Genomic DNA, 13,847 nt, shown 5'->3' with positions numbered 1-13,847 from the left:
ACATTCTGGAAGAGGGGGGTGGAGAGAAGGGGAGGAGTGAGGTGAACAGCTGTCCTCTGGACATGACATAGCTGTCGCACAGGAACTCACAGCAGCTATGGGGTCACCTGCACAAAATCACACCAGTCAAAATTACAGCATGAGAGGAAGGTACCCAAGGCCCCACCCCTAACTGAGGACCTATGGGCAGTTAGTAGCAGGAATGAAAGGGAGAGTCATTTCTCCCTGGGTTGGTGGGTACTGTTAGATAACCAATGACTCTTGAATGGTTCATCCCCATATGCATATGCACATGGGCATCCCTAATTAGACTCAGTGGATTGGGGGGACTTGAGGTTTGGAAGGAGATGTGTTGAGGGGGTTCCTAATGGAAGTTGGAAAGATGGAGTGGAGTGAATAAAGATAATGTAATGCTGAGAGATGGCAGAGTTAAGAGTAGATGTTTTAAGTTGAGTTCAATTAGCACACATTGTCATACATTGTATAATTTTCTTTTATGCATAATAAATAAATAAACCTTAAGATACATTGTACACATATACAAAAATTTCAAAGACTTCTTTTAAAAGAAGGAATATCAGTTCTCAAATGAAACAAACTAGGATTGTTCTGCACTTTATTATCAAAATGTGGCACACAGTAATTGCTCATTAAGCATTTGCTGGGTAATTGATTAAAGCAAGTCTGTAGAAATAAGTCAAACACTCAACATTTAATAGCATCAGTTAAACAGTAATCTGTGAAGCTAAATAATACACAACTATTAAAAAGTTTAATTTTAGGCCCAGGGATATTGCTCAGCAGTTTTTGTATGATTTTTTTTGTTAATTCTATTTTCCAACATTAAAATATTATTATTACAAAATTCAGGGGTTTTTTTTCCCACTTATCTTCCCATAAGAAAATATCTAATACCCAGCCCATATACCTACCAAGCCAAAAAAAAATGTATCCATTAATAATGTTAATCAGCTCTGAGATGCATGCCTGTAATCTCAGCACTCAGGAGGGGAAGGAAGATCTCAAACTCAGTCTCCCTGGGCTACATAGCAAATCCTACTTAAAAACAAAAATGAACAAAAAAAATTTTGACAACAATAACAATAAATACTGATACATACAAATACACACTTGCCTCTATCTGGTTTAACCTATTCACCTGTACAATTGGGTAAGATAGTTCGTCATAAGGTTGGTGTGAGGATTTAAGTAAAGAATTCCATAAGTACTTTTTAGAAAGTGTGGTTGGCAGGCAGAGGCAGGTGGATCTCTATGATTTCAAGGCCAGCCTGGTCTAGATAGTGAGGTCCAGGCCAGCCAAGACTACACAGTGACTACACATCTACACATCTCAATCAATAAGTGAACAAAACTGTATGACACAGCAATACCATGACTTAGCACATGCCAAAATGACTCGACATCCTACTCCACAGATACTACTTGCTCAGCCATGGCCATTGCTGCTCTATTCACAGTAGCTGGGAAATGGAAACAACCTAGATGTCCTTCAGCAGAGACATGGATAATGAAAATGTGGTACATGTACCCTATGGAATACGGTTCAGCTGTAGAGAACGGGAAAGCAGAATGTCTGAAGGTAAATGGATGGACCTAGAAAAGATTCTATTGAGTTTGGTACCCCAGACTCAGAAAGACAAATGCTGTGTTTCTCTTTTGTCTATGGTTCCTAGCTCCAAATCTTCAGATGTGAGGATATACATGGAGTAACAGCAGAAACCAGGAAACGATAAAGGGACTGTGTGATCGGGAAGTGGAAAATGGAAAAATGGGGAGGGAGATTTCAGTTGAGTGGAGGGGAGGAGGTCAATACAGAAGGAGAGGGAAGGAGGAGGGACAGGTAACACCAAGGCTTTTTGATAAACTCTTGTGGAAAGTTATTATTTTATATTTGCCTAAAATTATACATAACACACGCACACGCACACGCACGCGCGCGCGCACACGCACATTATGCCATTTGAGCTGACAATGCTCCCCACAAAGACCAGAGACTAACAAAACCCCCAGTACAAACCATGAGAAATCTCTTCAGTGCTTAGTCGGGGACGTCCAAGTCACTCCCAAGACAACACAGACTTTATCTGTTTCCTCTCGGTTGAGCTTGCTAAACTGTACTCAGCTATGAGCTGCTGTTGAGTGGGCTACGGAGCCCCTATTGCTGAAGACTGTACGCTCAGGCTATGGAGCTCCCGCTGTTGGAGCTGGGACGGGGCCCCTATTGCTGAAGACTGTACGCTCAGGCTATGGAGCTCCCGCTGTTGGAGCTGGGTCTAACCCGGGAGCCCCTATTGCTTGAAGACTGTTGTACGCTCAGGCTATGGAGCTCCCGCTGTTGGAGCTGGGTCTAACCCGGGAGCTCCCCTCTGCAGTCTTGCTTCCATGGCACCAGAAAACTCTGTGCAAGCTGCCGAGGGAGGGAGGCAATTACAATCCGCCCCAGCCGGGACACCTCTGCATCACAACAACAGCCAGCACAGCCAGCAATCCATAACGACAGCCAGCAATCCATAACGGTACGGTAAGTCTTACTCACGTGTAAGACTCAGGCTGCAATACATTTATGCATATAGATGTAACAATAATGATTTTTTAAGAGGCTATTAAATTGGGGGGAGCTACGTGGAGGGGTCTTTGGGGGAACTGGAGGGAGGAAAGGGAAGGAGGAAAGAGAAGTAATTATATTTTAATTAAAATGTATTAAAAAATTTTAAGTTAACTTTTAAAAATAGTATGGGAACACTACAGTGCTAGCAGTTTCAAACATAATATTGCCTCTAACATGTGTGAGAGAGGTGCACACAAAAGCATGGGAGAGTCAGAAGGGCATGACAAGCTAAAGCCGAAAGAACCTTCAAGGTAAGAAATTAGGAACTTGAAGCCGGGCGTTGGTGGCGCACGCCTTTAATCCCAGCACTCGGGAGGCAGAGCCAGGCGGATCTCTGTGAGTTCGAGGCCAGCCTGGGCTACCAAGTGAGCTCCAGGAAAGGCGCAAAGCTACACAGAGAAACCCTGTCTTGAAAAAAACCAAAAAAAAAAAAAAAAAGAAAAAAAGAAATTAGGAACTTGGACAGTGAATCCAGGAAGCCATAACAATTAAGTTTCAAACCGAGGAGGAACAAATGAGACTTCACAGAGTGCAGAATAATCCCATGGGGCCTGCAAAGGACCTTAGCAAAAGCACAAAGACGCCCAGGAAACCGAATGCAGGCTAGAGGACCCGCACACATAGGGCAGGCACCTTTGATGAACAGAGTGTGCTTATCTAGCAAGACGCCACAGGAGGACAAGTCATTGCAGAGGTAACAATAATAATAGCATGTTCTGAGAGAGTTAGAAATTCTGAACAACGGTATTAAGACAACGAGGACACGCAGGACCCTAAGCTCCGCTGTCCTAGAGGCTGAGACCAACTATCCGCCCCAGCTGGGACACCTCTGCATCACAACAACAGCCAGCACAGCCAGCAATCCGTAACGGTACGGTAAGTCTTACTCACGTGTAAGACTCAGGCTGCAATACATTTATGCATATAGACGTAACAATAATGATTTTTTAAGAGGCTATTAAATTGGGGGGAGCTATGTGGAGGGGTCTTTGGGGGAACTGGAGGGAGGAAAGGGAAGGAGGAAAGAGAAGTAATATATTTTAATTAAAATGTATTAAAAATGTTTAAGTTAACTTTTAAAAATAGTATGGGAACACTACAGTGCTAGCAGTTTCAAACATAATATTGCCTCTAAATGTGTGAGAGAGGTGCACACAAAAGCATGGGAGAGTCAGAAGGGCATGACAAGCTAAAGCCGAAAGAACCTTCAAGGTAAGAAATTAGGAACTTGGACAGTGAATCCAGGAAGCCATAACAATTAAGTTTCAAACCGAGGAGGAACAAATGAGACTTCACAGAGTGCAGAATAATCCCATGGGGCCTGCAAAGGACCTTAGCAAAAGCACAAAGACGCCCAGGAAACCGAATGCAGGCTAGAAGACCCGCACACATAGGGCAGGCACCTTTGATGAACAGAGTGTGCTTATCTAGCAAGACGCCACAGGAGGACAAGTCATTGCAGAGGTAACGATAATAATAGCATGTTCTGAGAGAGTTAGAAATTCTGAACAACGGTGTTAAGGCAACGAGGACACGCAGGACCCTAAGCTCCGCTGTCCTAGAGGCTGAGACCAATTATAGACCAGGAAAGAACTCAGCCGGTGAATGGCTGAGCAGCGCCGCACAGAGGCTGCCACGGTAGCAGAAGAGCCCTAAGAACTACAATTCCCAGAGCGCCCCGGGAGCGGAAACTACAACTTCCAGAGAGCCCAGGAAACGACACTCTCCGTAGTTTCCGCAGATCGCCCTCTCGGACACCTGGCACGTGACTCCCGCGTGAGTGGGGAGCGCCATCAGCGAGTGCCTGGAGGCGGGGCTCGAACCTCATTGGTAGAAAGGCAACACGAAAAGAAGGAGCTGACGCTGGCAATCTCGGAGTGACCGGGGTGGATGGGACAGGGGCATAGCGAACTAGACTGCTCACCAATCAGCGTTCAGGGGAAGGAACGAAGCGCGATGGTTCTGCGGTCACATGCCGCGGGGTCCAGTGGGCGGAGCAGTTGCTCAGCAGCCTCTCGCTGCTTCCTGTTTCCGGTTTCTGGAGCGGGTCGCAGAGCGGCGCCTTGGGGAGCGCTGGCCTCAGACAAGAACCGAGGACCGGAGTCTGCGGCCCGCTGCTCTCCGGCTGCGTTTCCCAACCCCAGGTCCACATTCTTGGGGACATCTGAGCTTCGGCTGCTGTGTTTTCCGTGACACGTGAGTGTGGGGGCGTGGAAAAGGAGGCGGGCTGGGGTCCTTGCACACCCCTGCGCCGAAGGAGACGCAGTCCAGGACTCTGGCTTGGCGGTGCTTCTAGCCGAAGACCCTGCCAGGGAGCCGTAGGGCCGAGTGGCGGCGACAGGCGAGAGGACAGAGCGTCAGACTACCAGGAGTGAGGGGGAGGACTTCCAAGATCAGAAAGGGATTTAAGATGTTTTGAAGGTGGGGGAAATTAAGTGCCAAGTGTGGAGATGTGTGAAGTGTTAACTGGATGTTTGTTAAAAGAATTCTGACTTGTATCGTGGACGTAAAGTGGCATCGTGACATCATTTTGGGTAAGGTATGGCTTTGAGCAAATGAAAGGCGAGAATTTCCAGGATCCTTGAAGTTCGAGGAACATGTGTTCGCTTGGTGTGGAAAAGAGTAACAGAGGGATTGTCCTGTGTTTCTTCTTGTAGGGAGTTTGAAGCATAGAACTACTTCCTCGAGGCTCTTTCAGCATTGGGCTTTCTGCCAGTTCAGACCGATCTTCCAAGTAAAACCGATTTTCCAAAGTAAAACTTCCATTAGAGAATGGAAAATGGCCATGAGTGGAAAAGTGCGAACAATGGTGTCAGCAGTTTCCCAATCCCTAACTTAGTCATTGGCTGTCCTGTAAAGGATGATGTTTCCACATTGCCAATAGATATGCCTCTACACAATAAGGAAACTGAAGATTTCTCAAGATCATAAGATCCCATTTCACACATCGAAAATGTGTGTACTTGAAGGATCTATTTGCACCATATTAAAAAGGGACTGTCCAACTTGAACTTCATACTGTTCTCTTCTTGTGCCCATGTTTATCAGAAATTTGCCAACAAATGCCTTCACGTCATTAGTCATCCAGGTTGCTCTAGTAACTTAATGTTTGTGTGACCTAAAACAAGTAACTCAGTAGGCATCTGTAATTGTCAGTCCCCTCATTTTACTTTCCCAAGAGATGGAACTAACATAATGTAGGTAAAGCATTTGGGGTATACACAATACTGAATCAAAGAGAAGCAGCTCAAACTTACCGTCAAATCTTTCTCCTGGTTTTTCAGGACAAGGTTTCTCTGAGATTCCCTGGCTGTCCTGGAACTCTTTCTGTAGACCAGGCTTGAACTCAAGATCCTCTTGCCTCTGCCTCCTGAGTGCTGGGATTAAAGGCGTGTGCCATCCCTGCTCAGCATACAGTCAAGTCTTAAACAGAAAAGAATTTAAAATTACTCTTCTAACTTTTTGAACAAATAAGCAAATGACAAGTCATTCGGTTCATCTAATGCCTACCACAGCTTGTTTTAATTCTTCATCCCTTCCCAATTTTGTGATGTTCTTTGCCCTCATTTGGGAAGAGAAAGCAGCAACAGTTAACCAATGAGGAACTAACTCTTTATGTCAGAGTGCAGAGCACTCATTCTGTGAGAGCATCCCTCCAAAATATGCTCCTGGGGAGAAAGAGCTTCAGAACCCAGAATGTTAACCTTTTAGATTAGATCCTGAGAGAACTTTAGGAAAACGGCACCGAATCGGTTAACAAAAGTACCTCTCGGTGAGGTGACTGGTTGAGCTGTGTGTTGAGCAATAGGTGAGTTTAGGGAAGGTAAGAGCTTAAGTCTGAGTTCTTTGTTACACTCTAGTTAACACTGTGAGGAGTTGCATCCCAAACAATTATGAAAGGGGTGTGTGTGTGATGGTGATACATGGCCCTTGAGCTCTGCAGCCATTTATCTTGCTTACTCCATCGGCTGTGTCGGTAGTGTTTTTGTTGGTTGTTTGCTTTTTAATCTGTGAAATAGAGATGATGAAATTTACTACATTGGAGAGGATTGGTTGATTAATGAATGTTAAGTATTTAGGTAGTGCCTGGCTGAAGGCTGTCACTCTATTAATGTGTCCTGTTGTTTGTATTTGAGATGTGTTAGGAGAGCCTTTGACCTCTTGGCTACCAGTGATTATTGTGTGGCAATGCCTTATGTTTCTGTAGTGAATTGATGGTTGGGGTATGTGAAGTCAGGTGGATAACTTCCAAAGTATTTGTTGCCCTCCTTGCATGTGGGAAATTAGAAACTCAGATTAAGTTTCAGGGAGAAAGGGAAATGCAATTAGATCACAAGTTTGGAGCTTCCATTTTCTTATAAGGAAAGTCTGGAAGGGTTAAATGTCTCAGAGGGGAAAAAAGTGAACTTAAAAATGAACAAACAGCTGGGTGGTGGTGGTGGTGGTGGTGGTGGTGGTGGTGGTGGTGGTGGTGGTGGTGGTGGTGGTGGACGCCTTTAATCCCAGCACTTGAGAGGCAGAGGCAGGAGGATCTCTGTGAGTTCAAGGCCAGCCTGGGTTTACAGAGCGAGATCTAGGACAGGCTCCAAAGCTACACAGAGAAACCCTGTCTCAAAAAGGGGGGAAAAAAAGAGAGAGAGAGAGAGAACAATGTCAATGGCCTGAAGGGTTACTACTAATAGATACGAGTGAAACCTTCTGCAAGCATAAATCACTGTGGCCTAACTACAAAGATGGTACAGGGATGTCCAACTTCTCAACATTTTGTAGATTTCTCAACATTTCTCAGTGTCATCTACAAATGTGTTGGGCTGCATTCACAGATAACCTGGAGATATATGTCTCCCGTGGGCCATAGATGGGCTTGTTAGAATAATACAGACAGTAAGTGAAGGAACGCAGCAGTGCAGAATTTTAGAGTGGGGGAAGACCCATCTCACCGAAAGTCTAGAAGCCCTTGAGATTTGTGACTTGGAGAGGCTGGAGTAGGTTTTGGAAGCCTTCTAATCCCTTCTTTTGACCCGAGTTTTCTTCTGTGATTGGGTGGTTTTTCCAGAGAAATGATGCATAAGTAACTGAGGTGACTGCTTCACCTCCATCCCACATGCTTCCAGTATGAAGAAAGATTGCTAGATGCTCCCGGAATGCTGATATGTTAGGACCCAGCATATTCAGGTTCCTTCCTCTACTTCACGTCCTCCTAATAACTTCAAGCTAGACATACTGGAGGATCTGTGTATGTCATGACTGGAATGTTTTAGCGAAGGCCACTGACTTTATTTATAAACCAGTATTTAAGTTTGAATAATGGGATAGTACGATGTAAATTTTCATCAAACAGTAACAAAGCAAAGAATGTTGAGCCCAAAATTCATTATTTTCTTCTTCTTACCCCGTAGTTTGTTTTTGTTTTGTTGGGTTTTTGTTTTCTGAAGGTCTTTTGAGACAGTCACTCACCAGGTATCTCTTGCTGGCCTCAAACTCACAGAGATCCACATGTCTCTGCCTCTGAGGGCTGAGATGAAAGACATTTGACATTACACTGGACCCCATAGTTTGTTTTGAAGCAGATTCATTCTTTTTTTAAATTTGCATAATGAAAATACCATTCATTTTTGCAGTCACGTGATTTATCTGTTTCGTTTCTTTTCTGCTCCTGCCTTCAACATTCTCCCAAAAGGATGTTCCCCTTCTCTGGCTGCTGGAAGACTGAATTGTTACTGTTGCTAGTCCTGGCTTTGGCTGTGAGAGAATCCTGGCAGACAGAAGAAAAATCCTGTGACCTGGTAGGAGAGAAGGATAAGGAGTCAAAACAAGAGGCGGCTCTCCTGGACAGGCTGCGGCCACTGTTTAACAAAAGGTAGATGAGAAGAACCCTAGAGGGGTTAAGAAATTAGCTATATTAAGGGTCTTTTCTTTTTACGACTTTACTTCGGCTTTAACGTGGAAGGAGTGTGTGAATGATATGGATTATGTTATCAAGTAGGACAGTCTATGAGGCTGTAAATCTCCTAATTTAACAAATGTGCATTTAGCACATTGGTTGTCACCAACGGGAGAGATGTGGTTTTTCCTGAGCTTGGTAACTAGTGATACTGTTCTTTCTCTTCCTACTTTTCTTCTGTAGTTTTGAGAGCACTGTGGGCCAGGGCTCAGACACGTACAGCTACATATTCAGAGTATGCCGGGAAGCTGGCAACCACTCCTCTGGGGCAGGCCTGGTGCAGATCAGCAAAAATAATGGGAAGGAGACGGTGGTTGGGAGAATCAACGAGACTCACCTCTTCAATGGAAGTAAGATATTTCCTGCTGACTAATCCCATGTCAGTCCTCTAACAATCCTATATATGTGGTGACCTTCCCCAACTTTCTGAGTATGTCATGTTATGTGGAATTTGGTGTACCTGAGACTGTACCTCACATTGCCTAGTTCCACAGCTGCTCTGGAGCCACAGCTCGGGACACTTCTGTGTTTGAAGATAGTGCAAAATTTTCACGAAAAGAATATAGGATTGGGGAAACAGTTCATGGTAGAACATTTGCCCACATGCACAAGTTCTGGCTTTGATACTTAGTACCACAAAAAAAAAAAAAAGATGGAAGAAAGGGGTAGAAAGTTAAAATAACTTTTTTGTGCAAACCAGTATTTAAGGAAAGAAAAAATTCACCACCTTCTACTAACATAGTTGTATTTTTCAAATGTCATGAACATGTATGCTGAAAGGGGGCACTTATGGCCTGATTTCTTCCCATAAGCAGATAAGTTATCCATTGTAGCTATTCATTATTCATTTTATTCATAAAGAATAAAATAGGGCTAGAGAGATGGCTCAGAGGTTAAGAGCACTGACTGTTCTTCCAGAGGTCCTGAATTCAATTCCCAGCAACTACAATGGTGGCTCACAACTATCTGTAATGAGGTCTGCTGCCCTCTTCTGGCCTGCAGGGATGCAGGCAGAACACTGTATACATAATAAATAAATAAATAAATTTTAAAAAAAGAGAGAAGAAGAATACACACACGTGCACTCTTGACCCAAATCATCGTTTTCCTAGTGATGGTGTCTTAGTCACTGTTCTATTGCTCTGAAGAGACACTGTGACCAAGGCAACTGTTAGAAAGCATTTAATTGGAGGCTGGCTTACAGTTTCAGAAGTTAGTCCACTATCACCACAGAGGGGAGCAAGGCAGCATGCAGGCAGACATGGTGCTGGAGAAGAAGCTGAGAGTTCTGCATCCTGATCCATAGGTAGAGAGAGAGACTCTAGGCCTGACATGGGTGATTGCAACCTCAAAGGCCACCCCCAGTGACACACTTCCTCCAGCAAGGCCACACCTCCTAATCCTTACAATCCTTTCATCAGTTCCACTCCCTGGTGACTAAGCTTTCAAATCTATGAGCCTATATGGGAGCCATTCTTACTCAGACCACACAGGTTTTCTGAGGCACAGTTCACTGATTTGAAATCTTGTTTTCTCATACGCAAAGTTAAAAGCATCCTTAACCCATTCACTTCATATGGTTGTTAGTCAGACAGTATTTTGCAAAGAACTTTAAAAGTAGTAAATACCAAAGGAGAGAGATGTGTTCCCAGTTCAATAAACATCCACTTTGAATTCATCTGTCATCTTGGACTTCTCCCTGCTGCCTAGCAACCAGGTGGAACCTTCTCTCCTTTTGCTATGTGTTGAGAAAATGTGCATCAATGTTAGAAGCACGGATAATAATTTGTTTTCACACATTCTGTTGCCTACCTTTAATGTAAAAGATAAGATTAATTTTAAATATCTAGTTCTTACTGTCTAAAACAAGGGAACACAAAGTTTTGTCAAGAAACAAATTTTAAGGCTAGGCATGATGGCTCATGTTCGTGACCCCAAAACTTGGAAGGCAGAAGCAGGAAGATCACAAGTTTGAGGCAGCCTGGTCTATATAATTAGTGAATTAAGGCCAGCCAGAGGTATATAGCAAAAGTCTTGTCTTTTAAAACAGAAAAAGTTTTAGTTTAGCATTCAGATGTACAGATCATACCAATTAGCATTAATTAAAAGCAGTTTGGGTGGCTAATTCCACTCTGCCATACTACCCATTGTTACCTCTGCTTCCCCTGCACTCCATAGTGCCATTGTTCTTGTCCTTCCTCAGGTAATTGGATCATGCTGATATATAAAGGGGGTGATGAATATGACAACCACTGTGGCAAAGAACAGCGTCGCGCAGTGGTGATGATCTCCTGCAATCGACACACACTAGCGGTGAGGTGCCCCAGGGAACAGATGGGAAGACCTGACCAGAGGGAAGGGAATTAACAGGACAAGTCTATGTGGAGTGGACATGAGAAAACCAATTCAGATTTTAGTGTGCCAGATTCACACCATACATGGAGAATTGGCTGCTTAACCAGAAGCAAGAGCAAATGTTTGGGGTTTATTTATTTATTGAGGGGTGGTCTTATTTGTTGGGTACAAGTTGAAAGAAAGCATCTTATACATAATTACTGTTTGGTCCTCTCTTCATCAGGGCAATTTTAACCCAGTGTCCGAGGAACGAAACAAAGTCCAAGACTGTTTGTACCTCTTTGAGATGGACAGCAGCGTAGCCTGTTCACCTGAAGCCTCCCACCTCAGCGTGGGCTCTATCTTACTGGTCATGTGAGTACTTTCCACCTCTTCCGTACATGTGTGTTTACATACATGAAATCAGAGGGGACTGACTAAAGTAAGACCATACAAGTTGGAGGAAATTAAGCTGGGGTGTAGCTTGGTGGCATTGTGCTTGATCTGTATGCATGAGGTCCTAGGTTTAATCCCTGGTAGTAGCAAAAAAACAACAAAACCCCAAACTTTTTGGAGACAGTCTCACTGTGTTGCTATGGCCGGCCGCAAACTCAAGAGAATCACCTGCCTTTGCCTCCCATGTGCTGAGGTTAAAGGTGTGCCAGGCCAGACCTGGCTTTTTAAAAATGAAAGGAATAAGTGCTTAGTCCCAGTAAATATTACAGTTTTGTTTTTAAATGAGACAGGGTCTCATGTGTAGCTCTAGCTGGCCTGGACTATGTAGATAGACCAGGCTGTCCTCACACTCAAAGATCCCCTAGCCTCTGTCTCCTGAATGCTGGGATTAAAGGTGTACACCACCATACACCAGCTTATGTTTTTCCCAGAAAGGCTAGACAGTTTTACCAGTATATCAGTAGAACTTTGAAGAAACACATATCATCCCCCCCCACCCCCGTTTGCTTCTGTCAGATTGGCAGTGCTCCTCGGTTTTCTAAGAAGCTACCACCCCTTTTTGTTTGTATTCATAGAGTACAGCTTAGGAAACGGCTAAGGTTAGCCTAGGCCTTCGAAGTAGCGATTAGAGGTATGCAGTGCCACTTCAGGGTGACAGACTTTAAGTGTGTGTCTTTCCCTCTCCAGATTTGCATCATTGGTTGCTGTCTACATCATTGGGGGTTTCTTATACCAGCGACTGGTGGTAGGAGCCAAGGGAATGGAGCAGTTTCCTCATCTGGCCTTCTGGCAGGATCTTGGCAACCTAGTAGCTGTAAGTAGCAAGTGAATCTGGACTAAGCCTTAGATTTTGGGTGTTCTATGGCCCCTGGAGAAAACCAGTTGTCACAGTCTGAGACCATATGATCTGTCTCACTCTAAAACAGAGATCATCTTTCCTTTGCTTCACCTGTACAGGATGGTTGTGACTTTGTGTGCCGTTCCAAACCCCGCAACATGCCTGCTGCCTATCGTGGAGTTGGGGATGACCAGCTGGGGGAAGAGTCAGAAGAAAGAGATGATCATTTGCTACCAATGTGATTGCACTTTTAATGTCCAGCCACCTCGTCAATCCCCAAACCAAAGCATACACAGCCAGACTTCTCAAGCCGTCTCTTCTCCTCTTGCCTTGCCATTAATATTCCTGCTTTCCAGTTGGCTTTTGATCTGACCCGAAACTGCTCCCTTTGCTCCTGTTGTTTCTCCTCTGCACAGGTACAGTGGAAGGTAGACGTAGGGTCTTCAGGGCTGACTCTTGTGCCGCCAGGAAGAGCAAGGACAGCTAAATGGGCAGAAAGCCACAAGCCCGGTCTGTCTAAACGTTTTCACAAGTTGAGACACTGGCTTTCTTGAATTAAAAAAGCAAAGATGACTGTACCTTTGACTGCTTCCTGTTGTTACCACACCTTTAGCAGTCTCTGAGGTCTGAGGACTGTGTAGAGTTGCTTTGCAGTGCTTACCTGGCTGGAGCCCAAATACTGCCCTTTGCTTTGAGCCTGGAGTGAGTCACTTAAATGTCCCTTATGTGGGATTAGGACAGGAAAAAAAAATGTGAAATTTTCCAACTACAGGATTCCAAGGTGCCATCATGTTGTTTATAGGTCTTTCGTGGCTTGATAGCTAGAATCGGGCTCTGGGCCATGGTTATAAATCCACATGTAGCCCAAATAACTCATTAAGCAGTCCTGTTCTAAAGGAAATAGACCGGCGCTATAGAGGCCCCAGAATCTGTGTGTTACTTTGTGGTGGGATCTCTGGTTTTCTTCTGTTTGTAGTAAAATGCTGGTTAACCTGTTCTTGCTCAGTTGCTTCTACCAGTACTTCTAAACTTGTACTGCACTTTTCTCACAGATTTGTAGTTTGGCGTTTTATATTTTTCCCAATCAATCTTAACGACAGGGAATGGAGGCAGAAGTGGACATGGAGGGCTCTGCAGTTAGTTCTCTGCTCTGGGTAGGGAACGCTGCTGCCCCGTCCCTCCTGCTGGCTCAGGGAAGTGTCTTACCCACGTACCTATGAGAAAAGGTTTTGAATCCTCTCCCACTGCTTTCTGTTTAGGCCCATGTGCCCAGAATCACAGGCTGATCTTCCTATAATAGTGAACTCCTAAGGCACTAAGTAACAACACGGCTCATCTGAACACAGGAGATATGGAAAAGGCAGGACCATTTGTTACCTTTAGAGAAGGAAATGAAATGATGTCATTCTAACTTCTCAATACTCTTGCAATGGTAGTGGGATTTTTTGTTTTCTTTCTACACAGAAAAATTAATGTTATTTTTTAAAAAGGCATCTCATTTGTTGTTTGCATCCTTCCCCAGTATTTTAAATGAAAAGAATACACCACTTTTTGTACAAAAACATAATAATTAAAAACATACAAAACATGCTGGCTTCGTCATTTGTGTCTGGGAGAATAAGGAGTGGAATGGAGTAAAACAATGG

The 13,847-nt window shown here is 44.2% G+C and overlaps 1 protein-coding gene across 2 annotated transcripts; it reads left to right on the top strand.

Moving 5' to 3' along the window:
• Positions 1–4,627: 4,627 nt before the first annotated feature.
• Positions 4,628–13,789, top strand: M6pr (mannose-6-phosphate receptor, cation dependent). Of its 2 annotated transcripts, none has more exons than XM_028857813.2 (7): positions 4,628–4,825; positions 8,310–8,489; positions 8,757–8,923; positions 10,777–10,886; positions 11,152–11,282; positions 12,051–12,177; positions 12,321–13,789. In XM_028857813.2, the coding sequence occupies exons 2-7, from the start codon at positions 8,311–8,313 to the stop codon at positions 12,441–12,443; spliced, it is 837 nt and encodes a 278-aa protein (XP_028713646.1). In that variant the 5' UTR covers positions 4,628–4,825; position 8,310; the 3' UTR covers positions 12,444–13,789. The 2 variants fall into 2 exon arrangements, with proteins under 2 accessions (XP_028713646.1, XP_037060067.1); XM_037204172.1 differs by lacking the exon at positions 4,628–4,825 and adding an exon at positions 4,893–5,163.
• Positions 13,790–13,847: the final 58 nt, after the last annotated feature.

Source organism: Peromyscus leucopus, chromosome 3 (genome assembly GCF_004664715.2).
Source record: "Peromyscus leucopus breed LL Stock chromosome 3, UCI_PerLeu_2.1, whole genome shotgun sequence".
NCBI lineage: Eukaryota > Metazoa > Chordata > Mammalia > Rodentia > Cricetidae > Peromyscus > Peromyscus leucopus.
This window is presented reverse-complemented; position numbering and strand designations above follow the sequence as displayed.